The sequence below is a fragment of the Dysidea avara genome, chromosome 10, assembly GCF_963678975.1.
Source record: "Dysidea avara chromosome 10, odDysAvar1.4, whole genome shotgun sequence".
NCBI lineage: Eukaryota > Metazoa > Porifera > Demospongiae > Dictyoceratida > Dysideidae > Dysidea > Dysidea avara.
In genome coordinates, this window is record NC_089281.1 from 13,865,565 (window position 1) to 13,879,862 (window position 14,298).

The 14,298-nt window shown below is 38.5% G+C and overlaps 4 protein-coding genes and 1 long non-coding RNA gene across 6 annotated transcripts; 3 read left to right on the forward strand and 2 right to left on the reverse strand.

The window, feature by feature from the left end:
* Nucleotides 1–6,100: 6,100 nt before the first annotated feature.
* Nucleotides 6,101–9,038, reverse strand: LOC136269393 (uncharacterized). 2 transcript variants are annotated; one of them, XR_010707306.1, is made up of 3 exons: nucleotides 7,151–9,038; nucleotides 6,195–6,964; nucleotides 6,101–6,150 (listed from the first exon to the last, which is right to left on the reverse strand). It is a non-coding gene; the product is annotated as an uncharacterized lncRNA (long non-coding RNA). The 2 variants fall into 2 exon arrangements; XR_010707307.1 differs by having other exon boundaries at nucleotides 6,107–6,964; nucleotides 7,151–7,314; nucleotides 7,447–9,038.
* Nucleotides 6,716–9,048, forward strand: LOC136269391 (calmodulin-like). Its single transcript, XM_066064944.1, has 3 exons — nucleotides 6,716–6,732; nucleotides 8,332–8,381; nucleotides 8,437–9,048. Exons 2-3 carry the CDS (start codon nucleotides 8,379–8,381, stop codon nucleotides 8,875–8,877), a joined length of 444 nt encoding a protein of 147 aa, XP_065921016.1. The 5' UTR covers nucleotides 6,716–6,732; nucleotides 8,332–8,378; the 3' UTR covers nucleotides 8,878–9,048.
* Nucleotides 9,049–11,277: 2,229 nt separating this feature from the next.
* LOC136269390 (calmodulin-like) lies at nucleotides 11,278–12,058 on the forward strand. Its single transcript, XM_066064943.1, has 2 exons — nucleotides 11,278–11,428; nucleotides 11,484–12,058. The coding sequence occupies exons 1-2, from the start codon at nucleotides 11,426–11,428 to the stop codon at nucleotides 11,928–11,930; spliced, it is 450 nt and encodes a 149-aa protein (XP_065921015.1). The 5' UTR covers nucleotides 11,278–11,425; the 3' UTR covers nucleotides 11,931–12,058.
* Nucleotides 12,059–12,611: 553 nt separating this feature from the next.
* Nucleotides 12,612–13,422, reverse strand: LOC136269388 (ubiquitin-ribosomal protein eS31 fusion protein). The gene is made up of 3 exons (XM_066064940.1): nucleotides 13,268–13,422; nucleotides 13,092–13,146; nucleotides 12,612–13,043 (listed from the first exon to the last, which is right to left on the reverse strand). Exons 1-3 carry the CDS (start codon nucleotides 13,313–13,315, stop codon nucleotides 12,676–12,678), a joined length of 471 nt encoding a protein of 156 aa, XP_065921012.1. The 5' UTR covers nucleotides 13,316–13,422; the 3' UTR covers nucleotides 12,612–12,675.
* Nucleotides 13,408–14,164, forward strand: LOC136269389 (calmodulin). The gene is made up of 2 exons (XM_066064941.1): nucleotides 13,408–13,562; nucleotides 13,618–14,164. Exons 1-2 carry the CDS (start codon nucleotides 13,560–13,562, stop codon nucleotides 14,062–14,064), a joined length of 450 nt encoding a protein of 149 aa, XP_065921013.1. The 5' UTR covers nucleotides 13,408–13,559; the 3' UTR covers nucleotides 14,065–14,164.
* Nucleotides 14,165–14,298: the final 134 nt, after the last annotated feature.

Here is a 14,298-nt window from a genome sequence, read left to right on the forward strand (position 1 = left end):
CCATGGCAAGACCTCCTTGTTGGATTACTTGCGGTCCACCCAGGTCGTGGAGAAAGAAGCTGGTGGAATCACTCAACATATTGGAGCATTTTCTGGTGATGATTGATATGCTTGAGTGTTTACACACTGTATTGCATACAGTACTGCTTAAGAAGGAACCAGTCACATTTCTGGATACCCCTGGTCATGAAGCATTCTCAATACTGCGCTCACGAGGTGCTCAACTAACTGACCTGATAGTTCTAGTGATTGCTGTTGATGATGGGGTACAACCTCAAACAGTCGAGGTGATTGAGTTAGCACACAAAATGAAAGGTAATAACTAACTGAGTGTGCGACTTAAAAACTTTCCTTGGTTTATATTCAGCTAAATTCACTAGATGCAGAAAATTAGTAGCATTAATTTTTACAATTTCTACTGGTAAACCTGCATGATGTTCTGCAAGACCGTGGTGGTTAAAACGTAATGAAATTTTGCTCCTGTAAATTAGATAGATATGGTCAGAATAGTAAACACTACCTATTCACCAAATATACCTAACTTTTTGTCAAGTACTGTAGTTCTACTAAGCCATATCATATTATCACTGTAACATTATTCTATGCACCCAACAGTACCGCTGATTGTAGCAGTCAACAAAGTTGATAAAGGAACAAGCTCAGTGGTATGTAGGCCTACCACACTAGTGTAGTAGTTGACCATGTCATGTTGTACAGGATAAGATATTCAACCAGCTACTCCATCATAATGTACAGGTGGAACAGTTAGGAGGGGACATTCAGGCAACTTCAATATCTGCTACTACTGTGAGTTAGTATGTTGGTACCGGTGTTATGTGCATGCGTGCGTGCATGCAATATCACCCTCTGTACACTGGAATCTGTTAATGTGGACACTTGAAGACACAATCCAGACACTTAGTTAAGGTCTCCTTTGTACATAAACTAGCCTGGAAAATCAGAACACCTTAGTTCATATTATGCAGGTTCCACTATATACTCCTTCGTGCTACAAAATTCTGACAGGGTTCGTTTTTGGATACCTGCATAGCACAGACCTCAACCCTCACATGTTATAAGAGGACTGCATTGGATTGTTAAATGCATTGGCTTTCCATTTGTGAATTGCTATTCAAAATTGGCATCTTATTGACTCAAAACCAATGTGGAAGGCTAGTAGTGCTGTAATAGCTAGATAAGAAATGAAGCAGAACAAACAGAAAGCAGCTAGAGATGTGTCACTTGATTTGGTTTCCAGTAAATCATTTTATTGTAACTTCCTAGTGTCTTAAGGTATGCTGATAAACTTTTGAATAAAAATTCAGAGTATCTTTTTGTTTGCTCTCACTGTGAGGATGTACCAGTTTTTGGTAGTATCTGGAAAATATTACATGTGGTGGGTGAGGTAGTTATATTGCCGAGTGTCTTAGCATGAGGCAAGTAATCTCGCAGCTATGTATGTTAGTCTGCATATTTATAATACATGCGAAGCATACATACCATGTGCTTGCATATCACCATGGAGTAAGAGAGTCGACTAAAGTTCAGAGGTGTGATTTGGTGTCCTTATGGGCTCTGCTTGCCCTCAAATCACTAAATCACTAGTCAACTCTCTGTGGCTTCATGAGTTCAGAATGTATCATTCCAATAATCCCATGGTCACTGCATGGCATCATATCTGCTCCAGAAATATTGCAGAATGGAAATAGTCTTTTAGTGCAATTCAGTGGGGATATAAACATGAGTTAATTTTGTGTGGGTTGGAAGCTGAGTTAGTCATAATGGGTGAAAGCCAATAACTTTTCAGGAGAAAATGCTCTTATTTGTAATCATTTTCATATTTAATGTTTGCAGGCTGAAATTTCTGGCATTAAAGTCCCAAAATATCCCTTAGTACATAAACTGATGTGGAAATCAGAACACCTTGATAATTAGGATGCAGTGTTGGGCAAGTTACTTTTTAAAAGTAACTAGTTACATATTACATATTACTTGCAACTGAACTATTTAGTTACAGTTACTTAGACTCTATTTAGGCTGTTTTGGATGGGTAATAAATCTCATATACTCCACCTTGTTTTCTAATATACTCCACGCCTTCAGGCACAATATAACATATGCTCAAAATCCGGTTTGTCCAATCGCTATGCGTTGTTCACGTGCGGTGATTTAACAAGCACGATTATTTTGTCACATGAGGACGTCTAGTTGCCATGACGCTAGTATTATCGTAAGAAAACCAGCCGCTTTTGCCGAGCCTACAGCAGAAACAGCTGTGGATGAGGTAAGTAATCTGAGTGCAATATGAAATAGAGTCTAAAGCAGTTATATATTACCAAGAGTTCATAATATATATACTAAGGAGAGTATCCTACTCTCATATACCCCTGTAGAAAGGCGTATCGTGAAGTTATGACGTAACGACAAGATGTTGTGGTTTGTGATGTACAGGAAGCCGTAAAAGTGCAAGAATCGTTAGCACCGTTTCACACTTGCGACGCTCAGGATAGCCGTATTCGCGAATGGCCTAGTAAGAAACGCCTACGAAGAGGTCTTAATCCATGAAGGAATGATTGTAGTTGGGTGAGAAACGCTTAGAGCAGGAGTTAATTTGGTTGCTAGCGACGTTGGTAGGCACGCATTCAATCGATACCGTGTTCAACTAATGACATCATTAATTATACAAAGAAAAACGGGCGAACTCAGAAGTGTTACGTCATAACTTCACGATACGCCTTTCTACAGGGGTATATGAGAGTAGGATACTCTCCTTAGTATATATATTATGAACTCTTGATATTACCCATAAAATAAAGTAACTATAATAATATTACATATTATATTACTTTGTGTCCACAGCCTTAAGCTGTCACGTGTGTGAAACTACCACCTTATCACGTGACATGATTGCATTGTTGGACAATGTGCAAATCTTAAGAAGCTGGTGAATAAGCTTCATTCAGTAGGCTTTGTTACTTTGTCATGGCTAGGCATTACTCAGAGTATAACTAACGAGATTAGTAACTTCATTACTTGTAGTGATAATATTACGTAATATTAGACTCGTTACAGTAACTATATTACTTAGGTAACGTGCTACATTTGTAAGTAAAGTAACTTGAGTTATATTACCTGTTTTTATAGCGTATTTCGTTATATTACTTAGTTACCACAAAAGTAATAATATTACATAACGCGTTTTATGTAACACGTTACTCCCAACACCGTTAGGATGTTTTTGGTTGGTCCCAAGTTGTCCACATTTATGGTACTCAGGTTCCAGAATATACTTTAACTTGTGATGGGTTCTTTTTTAGCAAAAAGTAGGTAAAGGGCTGTCATTTGATGGTAGCCACTGGATTAGACTAGGAGGTGAAAACCAGTGTAAGAATAGTGTAATAACCTCTTTTAATTACAATTATATTTTTATGAAGCTCATCTCTCATGAAATTTGCAATGTTTCATACCTCCAAAATTTCTGTCTATACAACATGTGTACGATGAATTTAAAGGGTTTCTTGCTAGCGTCTATAGTTTGCTAAAATGCTTCTACAGATAAAGGAGATAAAATTATTGTTGGTGGTAGCCCTTGCACTTAAAATTATAAACACTGTTTACACCACAGAAATGTGCATATTAGTAAGTTAACAATGGTTGCAAGAGGTTAACAGCAAAGGTGCCCTTGCAGGAGACATGCATCTTGTGATTTCAAATGAATGTTCAAACCATTGAACCCCAACACCTCAGTATTGATAGCGAGACATATTTTAAAATGATGAGTCTTCACATAGGGGTGGAGTGGCAGGATGGTAGGGTTGATAACAGACAAGGCAAGTTCTAGGGAATTATACATGCCTCTGGGAGCCCTAGATGCACTGCAATGGCACAAAATACACAGATTTCAGTAGTTAGAAAATACCCTTAGTTAGTTGGATGGCCTTATACACTGGTGTACCCTAATATGACATTACAAGAGGTCTCCTTTTTTGGTACATGAATATTACATATATACTATGTACGTCATGTTTGAGCTGAATGTATTAATTTTATTACCACAAATTTGTTCTTCCTGTAGGGAAAGAATATTGATAGTCTATTGGAAGCCATTCTTCTTCAAGCAGAACTCCTAGAGCTGAAGGCAAACTATTCTGCTTCAGTAGAAGCTGTTGTAGTTGAATCAAAGATGACCAAGGGCTTCGGGTAAGCTAAGCAGTAGGGATGCCACGACATAGAAATTTTTATGTCACATGTCATAGAGGTTTATGTCACGACATAAGCAATTCTTAAAGTTGCGCAACTGAATCTGATACTTATGAAACTGTATAGCTATATATTTTGATTCAAACATGCAAAGATATCAACAATATTACCTATGACATCAACAACCAACATGGCTCATACTTTTTGACAATTTTTCTCAATTTATTGCATCAAATTTGATCAAAATGAATGGGAAAGTGTGCATTATTAAGAGACATTTATGTCACGACATAAAGAAGCCTATGTCATATCATATCATGGAGCTTTATGTCACGACATGTCATATGTCATGACTATCGTGGCATCCCTACTAAGCAGTGTAAAGGACCAAATTTTGAATATAAAACACTAACTTCAACCTCTCTATAAAAGACACTGCTCTTTTAACCTCTCTATAAAGGACACTGCACATTTAACCTCTATATAAAGGACACTTCTTACACAACTCTACCAATACCTCTGAAAAAAGACAACCTTATAAAAAAAATGCATCAAAATCAGCTGGTCCATAAATTATAACATTTTTTCATTTATCAATAGACCTACTGCAAGTCTGATAGTCCAAGAAGGGACACTTAAAATTGGTGATAAGTTGTACAGCAAGTCATCATGGGCTAGAATACGTGCTATGAGAAATGAGACCGGTGTAGTTTTAATGAAGGCCACTCCTGCGATGCCAGTGTTCACAATGGGATGGAAAGAATTGCCTGAACCTGGGGAAATTGTTGTACAAGAGAAAAGGGAAGAGCCTATATATTCACTAGAAGAACAAAACAGACTTTATAGGGCAGCTTTGAATGATACTAATGTCATGCAAGTGCCGTTACTTATTAAAGGTACAGGTATCAAGTTAATTCATAGAGTTATGATATTTGAGTGTGTGTACAATGTAGTATCGAAATGTGACCATTTTCTGGGTAGCGTATTCAATTAGAACCTTATAATGTGGACACCATTATCACTTAGTATATAAAGTACCCTGGAAAGCCAGGAGGACACCTTAGGACACTGTTGGCAGAGGATGTTGAAAAGTGTTTAGACTCTGAGCCTGCATCTCGTAGTATACCACTGGTCTTCAAAGTTAGTGCAGAAGTATTCATGCATATGCTAGGCCAATAGAGCACCATATTGCCTTATCAAATACCCTAGGTGTTGAATATGTCCGTATTACACAGGTACCATTTGCTTAGCAGCCACTTGTTCACCTCATTATAGTGGCTAGGTCCCACAACAAGACCCACAACAATGGCCCATGGCTGCTGCTCCACTTTTCTAAATGTTACTATAGTTCACTAAATACTTGGAGTGATTGGTCTAGTGGAATACTACTTATGGAGCAGTTTACAGCTGTATGTCTGAAAAGTTTAGCTCAGAGTTTTAACAAACACTTATCAAAATTTATTATCCTGGTAGGTGTAAACGTGGTGATCTCTTGGAGTAAGGTGTACTTCATGACCTCTTTTTAAGACGGTTTTATGCATTATTCTAGGGGACACCAGTGGGTCAGTGGAAAGTCTTATATCAGTGCTCAAGTCATTGGACACCTCAAAGGCCACACTAAACATTGTCAACACTGGTATTGGTAACATTGCTGAGGGTGACTTGAAGACTGCTCAATCCATTAAAGGTCGTCGTCACACATTGTGTGTATGGTAACTAACTATCACATTTAACACATGTAGGGATTGTATTAGGATTTGGTGTGTACTGCTCAAGAGACTTGACTGCTGTTGCAGACGAGTGGAGTGTTCCAGTTCTGTCAGATAATGTCATATATCGTCTCCTGGGGCAATTGAAAGTAAGTAATTTGGCACTATATACTCACACTTGTGAGATTTTACCTCCTTCATTCATGGCTTCTGTTATGTTGGCTGCCACCTAGTACTACAACTTCATACATAATTCAGACACTTAGTTCCCAACTTAGTACATACGCTGATCTAGTACACTCTGATGTCCAGGACATTATTTGTTGGTCCCAAGGTGTCCATATTACACAGATTTCTCCACCGTACTCAAAATTTATTAATTGGTTAGGACCACATAGAAGAAAAGCTTCCACCTATAGAAGAAGAGGAAATACTTGGTGAAGCAGAGGTGCTTGAGATGTTCAAACTCACTGGCAGTAGAAAAGCAAATGTTGCCGGCTGTAAAGTCACCACTGGTTACCTTCTCAAAGATAAGAAATTTGTGATATTCCGTAACAATAAACCTGTTTGTCAAGGTAATCCAGTTAAGCTAGTTACACATCCTCTGTTTAGTGTACATTTGTGTAGGGAAATTGTTGACGATGAAACATCACCAAAATGATGTATTTAGATTATCCCATGGCACGGAATGTGGTTTAGGGTTTGAGAAAAACACTGACATTCAATTTGGTGATGTCATAAAGTGTGTGACTAACAAACAAAGTGTACAAACTCTCAATTGGAAATTTTAAATACACTCATCAATTATGAATATTGCACAATGGCAAGTATTTATGTCTTATTTGGGTATATGTATAGTCATGTAACTAAAAATAGATCTGTTACAAAATGTTGTTATAGTGTAACTTCCTGCAAGCTAATCATTGTGGTCTTGGTAACCACATGAGTGAATTTGATTGGATAAGTTGTAATTTGTTTCCATGGCGTTAATTGCTAGTACCAGTTTGACAATTCTGATTGGTCAGATTTTCTTTACTCTAATGCCATTCCATAACCTGCAGGATGTGTGGTTGCATGATGCCACTGACGTTTTTATCACTTTTGCAAGACATGTGAATAATGTTGGGCTTGCTTCTTAGCTATGGGAGTGACTAATACATACATGACTTGTGAGGGTTCTGGGACACACACATGCATGGATCTATAATTCATACATTAGACTACTTTGTATTGATACTGACCTTGATGTCCTTACACAACCAAGCATGGTGCAAGTGGTGGCTTGTTTTTGAAGTGTACAATTTGTTGATATCCTTGATATTGTTGATTCGAAGTAGTTACACAAGAGGGATGGTGACCAACTTCAAGTGGGATTACATGACTTGTTGTTTATGTCAGACCTCACCTATCGATCAACATCATCACAATACAAAAGGAAACATGTCTGTTTTTATGTTGACCTTAAAACAAAGGACATGTCAACAGGATTTCTGAATAGTCAAATAATATACTACCAGTGGCTTTGTTACACACTTACCAGCATAATTTGGTGCTACAGTGTTTGGCATCTCAATTTATCAACATTTTTGAAAATCTACCATTTATCCAGTGAGTTCACCTCCAGCCACAATTCCACCAGCTGTGATGGTGACTCCTTATCGTCCAGACCCTGTTATTCATAATACTGCCACTAATTCGCTCGCTTTACTTGTGTCCATTGGATTCAGAACACCACCTTCAGTCAGCCAGGTCACGTAAACAGAACAAGGTAGAGTATCGGCAATTGTTAGCAGAATTGGATCGCTTGGACATTTACAACTATTACGAAAATTCAAGTTAGTGTTTTGGGCCACTATCACTGTTACTGTGTAAACAACTTATGGAACCTGTTATATTTTATACACCAGGATCCACTAGTGTCAAAAGCAGCATGAAGGAAAATTCTGGATGACATTTCACAGCAGTGTATTACGGCTTCCCAAAGAATACTTATGGCTCGGAATTACTGCGAGTGGTTCCCCTCCCCAGACTGACTTTCTTTGCAGTTTAATGTACATACATGCCACATATTTTTTTTTTGTGCTCACTTCAACTCTTCCTTGCCAGGTGTTAATCCACTAACCCTGTTTGATGGTCGCATGTGACAGAACTCATTTAGCTATGTACTTTTTATGTGTCTCATTATTCAATAGTGATGGTTCATCTCTCTCTGACACCCTTCAAGTCAAGCTACATGGGCACATGCATGTACAGTAATTGTTTAGTTTTGTAACAGAGAGAAGGATTGAATTACCTAATGTTTTTACGATAACTTCCTGCAGGTTAAATCATGGTGGTCTTGGTAACCGCATGAATCAATTTCATTGGATGTTTCCATAGAGTTGCTAATGGGTTGTGATTGGTTAGATTATTCTACTTAAAGGGTTTTCCCCGCTGCTCCAAGCTAACTGCAATCTAACAGGCTTTGAAATGGTAAGTGAATTAATCCGATTAATATGCAAATATTACCTTGTCGGTTTTCTATTAGACGGATCAGCTAACCGAGGAACAAATTTCCGAGTTTAAAGAAGCGTTCTCTTTGTTCGACGAGGATGGCGATGGTACAATTACTACTAAAGAACTTTGTACTGTGATGCGCTCTTTGGGACAGAACCCCACCGAGGCAGAACTACAAGATATGATTAACGAAGTTGATGCTGACAGAAATGGGACGATTGACTTTCCTGAGTTCTTAACGATGATGGTGCGTAGGACTGATTCGGATCTAGAGGAAGTTCGCGAAATGTTCAGCATCTTTGACAAAGATGGGAATGGTTTTATCAGCGCTGCAGAGCTGCGTCATGTGCTCAAAAACCATGGTGAGATGGTGACGGATGAAGAAGTTGATGAAATGATGCGCGAAGCTGATGTGGATGGTGACGGACAAGTTAACTATGACGAATTCGTAGCGATGATGACCAGCAAATAAACTGTACACAAGCCAACCTCTCTTTGTTGAACATTCTCTAATGTGTGTGTTAATCTGTACTGTACCAAATTATGTCTTAGTAAAGTAAGTAATCTATGTTATTTATTTTTTTAATAATAGCTACCACATTGATGTTTTGAAATATATACATGTGTGACTTTGGGGAAGTTACATGCTGCTCAAACTTGATACATATATACTGAGCTTTGTAGTTGCCTTTAACAAGGAAATTTTTATCTGTACCAAATGACAGAAAAGGCAGGAGGCTAGCCGCACTGCCTAGTCACCTTCACCTTGGGATATCTACATACTTGACTCAGTGAGGACATAATCCAGACACTTAGGTCTCAAAGTATTGCTTGGTACATAAACGAGCTTGGAAAATCAGGACATATTGTGCGGGCTCCACTGTATACTCCTTTATGTCATGAAATTTTGCCGGACAAGGTTTTTTTGGATACCTGCATAGCGCTGACCTCAACTCTCACATAAGAGGTTTGCATTGGATTGTTAAATGTATTGGCTTTCCATTCGTGAATTGATATAATTATTCAAAATTGGCATTAAGATCGACTCAAGGCCAATAACTAGAAAAAAAAGTGGAACAAAGCTAGAGATGTGTCACTTAATTTGCTTTCCAGTACAAGATATATAGTAAATCATTGTACTTCCTAGTGTCTATATAGTATTCTGATAAACTTCTGACTAAAAGTTCAGACTCTGAAAACTTATCTGTTTGTTTGCTCTCACTGTGAGCCAGGGTGTCAAGATTTGCTCAGCTTTTTGTGTGGTTGATATTACATGTGGTGTCTGTGGTTTAGGTTATTGCTGAACTTGTACATTTGTATGCATGTATGCTTATAAATATACGCCAAGCATACATACCATACACATGCTTATCACCTAGAAAAGGAGCTTGTAAGATTTAGCCTCCTTCATTCATGGCTTCTATTATGTTGGCTGTGACCAGCCCATCTAGTACAACTTCATATGCACCTAGTTCCCAACTTAGTATACATACATTGATCTAGTACACTCTGATGCAGGGCCCTACTCTGATGTCCAAGACATTATTTGCAAATCGGTTGGTCCCAAAGTGTCCATATTACACAGATTCCAATTTATTAATTTGCCTGAGTTAGGACCATGTAGTAGAAGAAATACTTCCCAACAGAAGAATTAAAAGTTAGTGAAGCAGAGGTGCTTGATATGTTCAGTAGGAAAGCATATGTTGCCAGTTGTAAGATCACCACTGGTTACCTTAAGAAATTTGTAATATTCCATAATGACACCCAGACCTGTTTGTCAAGGTAATCGGTAATCCAGTTAAGCTAGTTACACATTCTCTGTTTTAGTGTAAATTTGTTTATAACGATGAAACATCAACAAAAATGATGTGTTGTTTAGATTATCCCATGGCACGGAATGTGGTCTAGGGTTTGAGAAAAACACTGGCATTCACACTACAGTGATGTCGTAAAATGTATGAAAGTGACTAGCTAACTCTTAATTGAAATTGCACAATGGCAAATATTTGGGTAGTTGTGTAACTAAAAATAGATCTGTTACATAATGTGTAACTTCCTGCAAGCTATCATTGTGGTCTTGGTAATCACATGAGTGAATTTGATTGGATAAGTTTGCAATTTGTTTCCAAGGCATTAATTGCTAGCACCAGTTCGAAAATTCTGATTGGTCAGATTTTTTTTTACTCTAATACCATTCCATAACCTGCAGGATGTGTGGTTACACAATGTCGGCACTGATGTTTTTGTCCGCAAATTTGCAAGACATGTGAATAATGTTGGGTTTGCTTCTTAGCTTTGGAAGTGACTAATACATACATGACTTGTGGGGGTTCTGGGGCACATGATCTATAATTCATACATTAGCACTGATGTGTTGAACCAGAAGGTTGGTGAGACATAATATAACTACGATGTCTGATTACAAAACTAAGCATGGTGCAAGTGGTGGCTTTTAATTGTTTTCTAGCTAGTGGAAGTTTGCAATTTGTTGATGTCCTTGGTATTTGGTCTCCGAGGGTACCAATATTGAAGTAGTTGACGAGGGATGGTAATATGTGACCAACTTTCAAGTGGGATTACATGACTTGTTGTTTATGTCAGACCTCACCTATTGATCAACATCATCACAATACAAAAGGAAACATGTCTTGTCCTTAAAACAAAGTACATGTCAACAGGATTTCTGAATAGTCAAATAATAGACTGTGATACCCTTCAAGTCAAGCTACACGGGCACATGTATTATTTTTAGCTGTCACAAACACACATAAGGCTCAAATTTCTTACAATGTCATAGTTTGTAACAGAGAGGATTGAATTACCTAATACTTTTGTAATGACTTCCTGCTAGCTAAATCATGGTGGTCTTGGCAACCGCATGAATCAATTTCATTGGATGATTGAATAAAGTTTCCATAGAGTTGGTTGCTAATGCAAATTGGAGGGTTTTGATTGGTTAAATTATTCTACTTAAAGGGTTTCCCCCGCTCCAAGCTAACTGCAATCTAACAGACTTTGAAATGGTAAGTGAATTAATCCGATTAATATGCAAATATTACCTTGTCGGTTTTCTGTTAGGCGGATCAGCTAAGCGAGGAACAAATTGCCGAGTTTAAAGAAGCGTTCTCTTTGTTCGACAAGGATGGCGATGGTACAATCACTACTAAAGAACTTGGTACTGTGATGCGCTCCCTGGGACAGAACCCCACCGAGGCAGAACTACAAGATATGATTAACGAAGTTGACGCTGACGGAAATGGGACGATTGACTTTCCTGAGTTCTTGACGATGATGGCGCGTAAAATGAAGGAGACCGATTCAGAAGAGGAAATTCGCGAGGCGTTCAGAGTCTTTGACAAAGATGGGAATGGTTTTATCAGCGCTGCAGAGCTGCGTCATGTGCTCACAAACCTTGGTGAGAAGTTAACGGATGAAGAAGTTGATGAGATGATCCGCGAAGCTGATGTGGATGGTGATGGACAAGTTAACTATGACGAATTCGTAGCGATGATGACCAGCAAATAAGACACCATTCTGTACAAAATCTAACCTTTGTTTAACATTCTTAAGTGTGCGTGTTATAAATTCTGTACTGTACCATGTTATTTTTGTTTCCACTGATGTTTTGAAATAATACAATTGATTAGATATGAGGTTTGGATAAGTTGCATGCTGCTCAAACTTGGTACTAAGCTTCGTAGTCACCTTTGTCATTACTATTAGGTAGGGAAAACTTCAGAATTTTTATCTGTACCAAGTGACACAAAAGGCTAGACTCAGGAGACTAGCTGGACTGCAGTACTCAATATCAGTCTCTTGCATGATCTGCCAAAATGACTAACCAAGATGAAACATGGTCAGCCATTGGTATTTAATAGTAACCACCTTACATATGTAAAACCTCATTGTCATAATGTCCAACCATTTTTAGTTTGGTCCTTTTGGATGGGATATTTACCTAGTACGAATGGTGACTGAAGACTGACTAGGGTTCAAATAAAGGAGCACTTTAATTTGCATGTGTGCTCACTGTTTGTAGAGTTCTGTAGACATCAACATCCAATCCCATCGGATACATTCAACATCATAGAACAATGTCAGACAGACACTTTAAAACTAAAACAGCAAATAAGAGAAAAGCTAACACACAATTATATTAAAGGCTACAACTGACTATCACTGAGGTATGGTTGGATGGTCAAGAGATAAACAAAGAATGATAGAATTTGTTAAATTTAACAATCAATCATACACAACTGTCATTATGAGTCTACTTGTCATCCTGGTTTTTATAGACATAAGTCAGGGTACATTTGCCACAGTACTGACGATCAAAGTGAGCTGCCATAAATAAACCTGCACCACATGTCTGGGCAGGACATTCACGACGAAGACGCTGTATCTTCCCCGAGTCGTCAACTTTGTAATATTTCAATACTGCTAGCTTAACCTTCTTTCTCTTGTGCTTGATTTTCTTTGGCGTGGTATAGTTCTTCTTCTTGCGTTTCTTTCCGCCACCTCTTAGGCGCAACACAAGATGTAATGTTGACTCTTTCTGGATATTGTAGTCACTCAGAGTGCGACCATCTTCTAACTGCTTTCCAGCAAATATCAATCTTTGTTGATCAGGTGGAATACCTTCAGTGGAGTGTGCAAGTCAAAAACATCACAAGGACAAGTTCCTACCTTCTTTGTCTTGTATCTTAGCCTTTACATTTTCTATTGTGTCGCTAGCTTCTACCTACAATAAGGAGTTCTATTTAATGACCACCACGTGCACTACCAACTTATTCGACTAACAACAGAGCGTTCTCGCATTCAAATAATGACCCTTAAATAATTTTAACACGAGTGTATATTACCTCTAACGTGATGGTCTTCCCAGTGAGGGTCTTTACGAAGATCTGCATCGTGCCACGAGGGAGATCACGCGACACAGTATCACCCACACAAAAGGAAGGAAAATCCAACCAATCAAAAAATGATGACACTAAGCAACCATATCCATGACAACAGAAAAAGGGCGTAACAGGATGCGACAGCACTTAACCAATCAAATCACGCGGTATCCTCTTATAAAAAAGCAGAGCGAGCAAAGGAAAATTGTGAACGATAATTAGAGATATTCAGAGCAGGTGTTGACAGGTTTAAGAAATGGTGAGAGCAACGATTCAATCGTTATCATGGTGTTTATACTTTTGTATGTCAACAGGCGGACCAATTGAGCGAAGAGCAAATTGCTGAATTCAAAGAAGCATTCTCCTTATTCGACAAGGATGGTGATGGAACAATCACCACTAAAGAACTCGGCACTGTGATGCGTTCTCTAGGCCAGAACCCCACCGAGGCAGAGCTGCAAGACATGATTAACGAAGTTGATGCTGACGGAAATGGAACCATCGACTTTCCAGAATTTTTGACAATGATGGCGCGTAAAATGAAAGAGACTGATTCGGAAGAAGAGATCCGCGAAGCTTTCAGAGTATTTGATAAAGATGGCAACGGATTTATCAGCGCTGCAGAGCTGCGACACGTTATGACCAACCTTGGCGAAAAATTGACTGACGAAGAAGTGGACGAAATGATCCGCGAAGCTGATGTGGACGGTGATGGACAAGTCAATTACGAAGAATTCGTAGCAATGATGACGAGCAAGTAACTGGACACAATTCAAATACAACTTGTTTATATAAATATTTGTGTAACTAATATATTACGTAAATGAATATTGTGAGTGTTGTAATCGAGTATGACCTTGACCTTGGAATACAAATCAACGGTACAACCTTAATGAAAGTGACTTCACGAGTGGCTACGTAAGATGAAAGGCTATCCGTGACTTGCAAAGCTTGGCACGTAGTAACAAAGGCTGTGTTGTTCCGTTGGTAGGTAT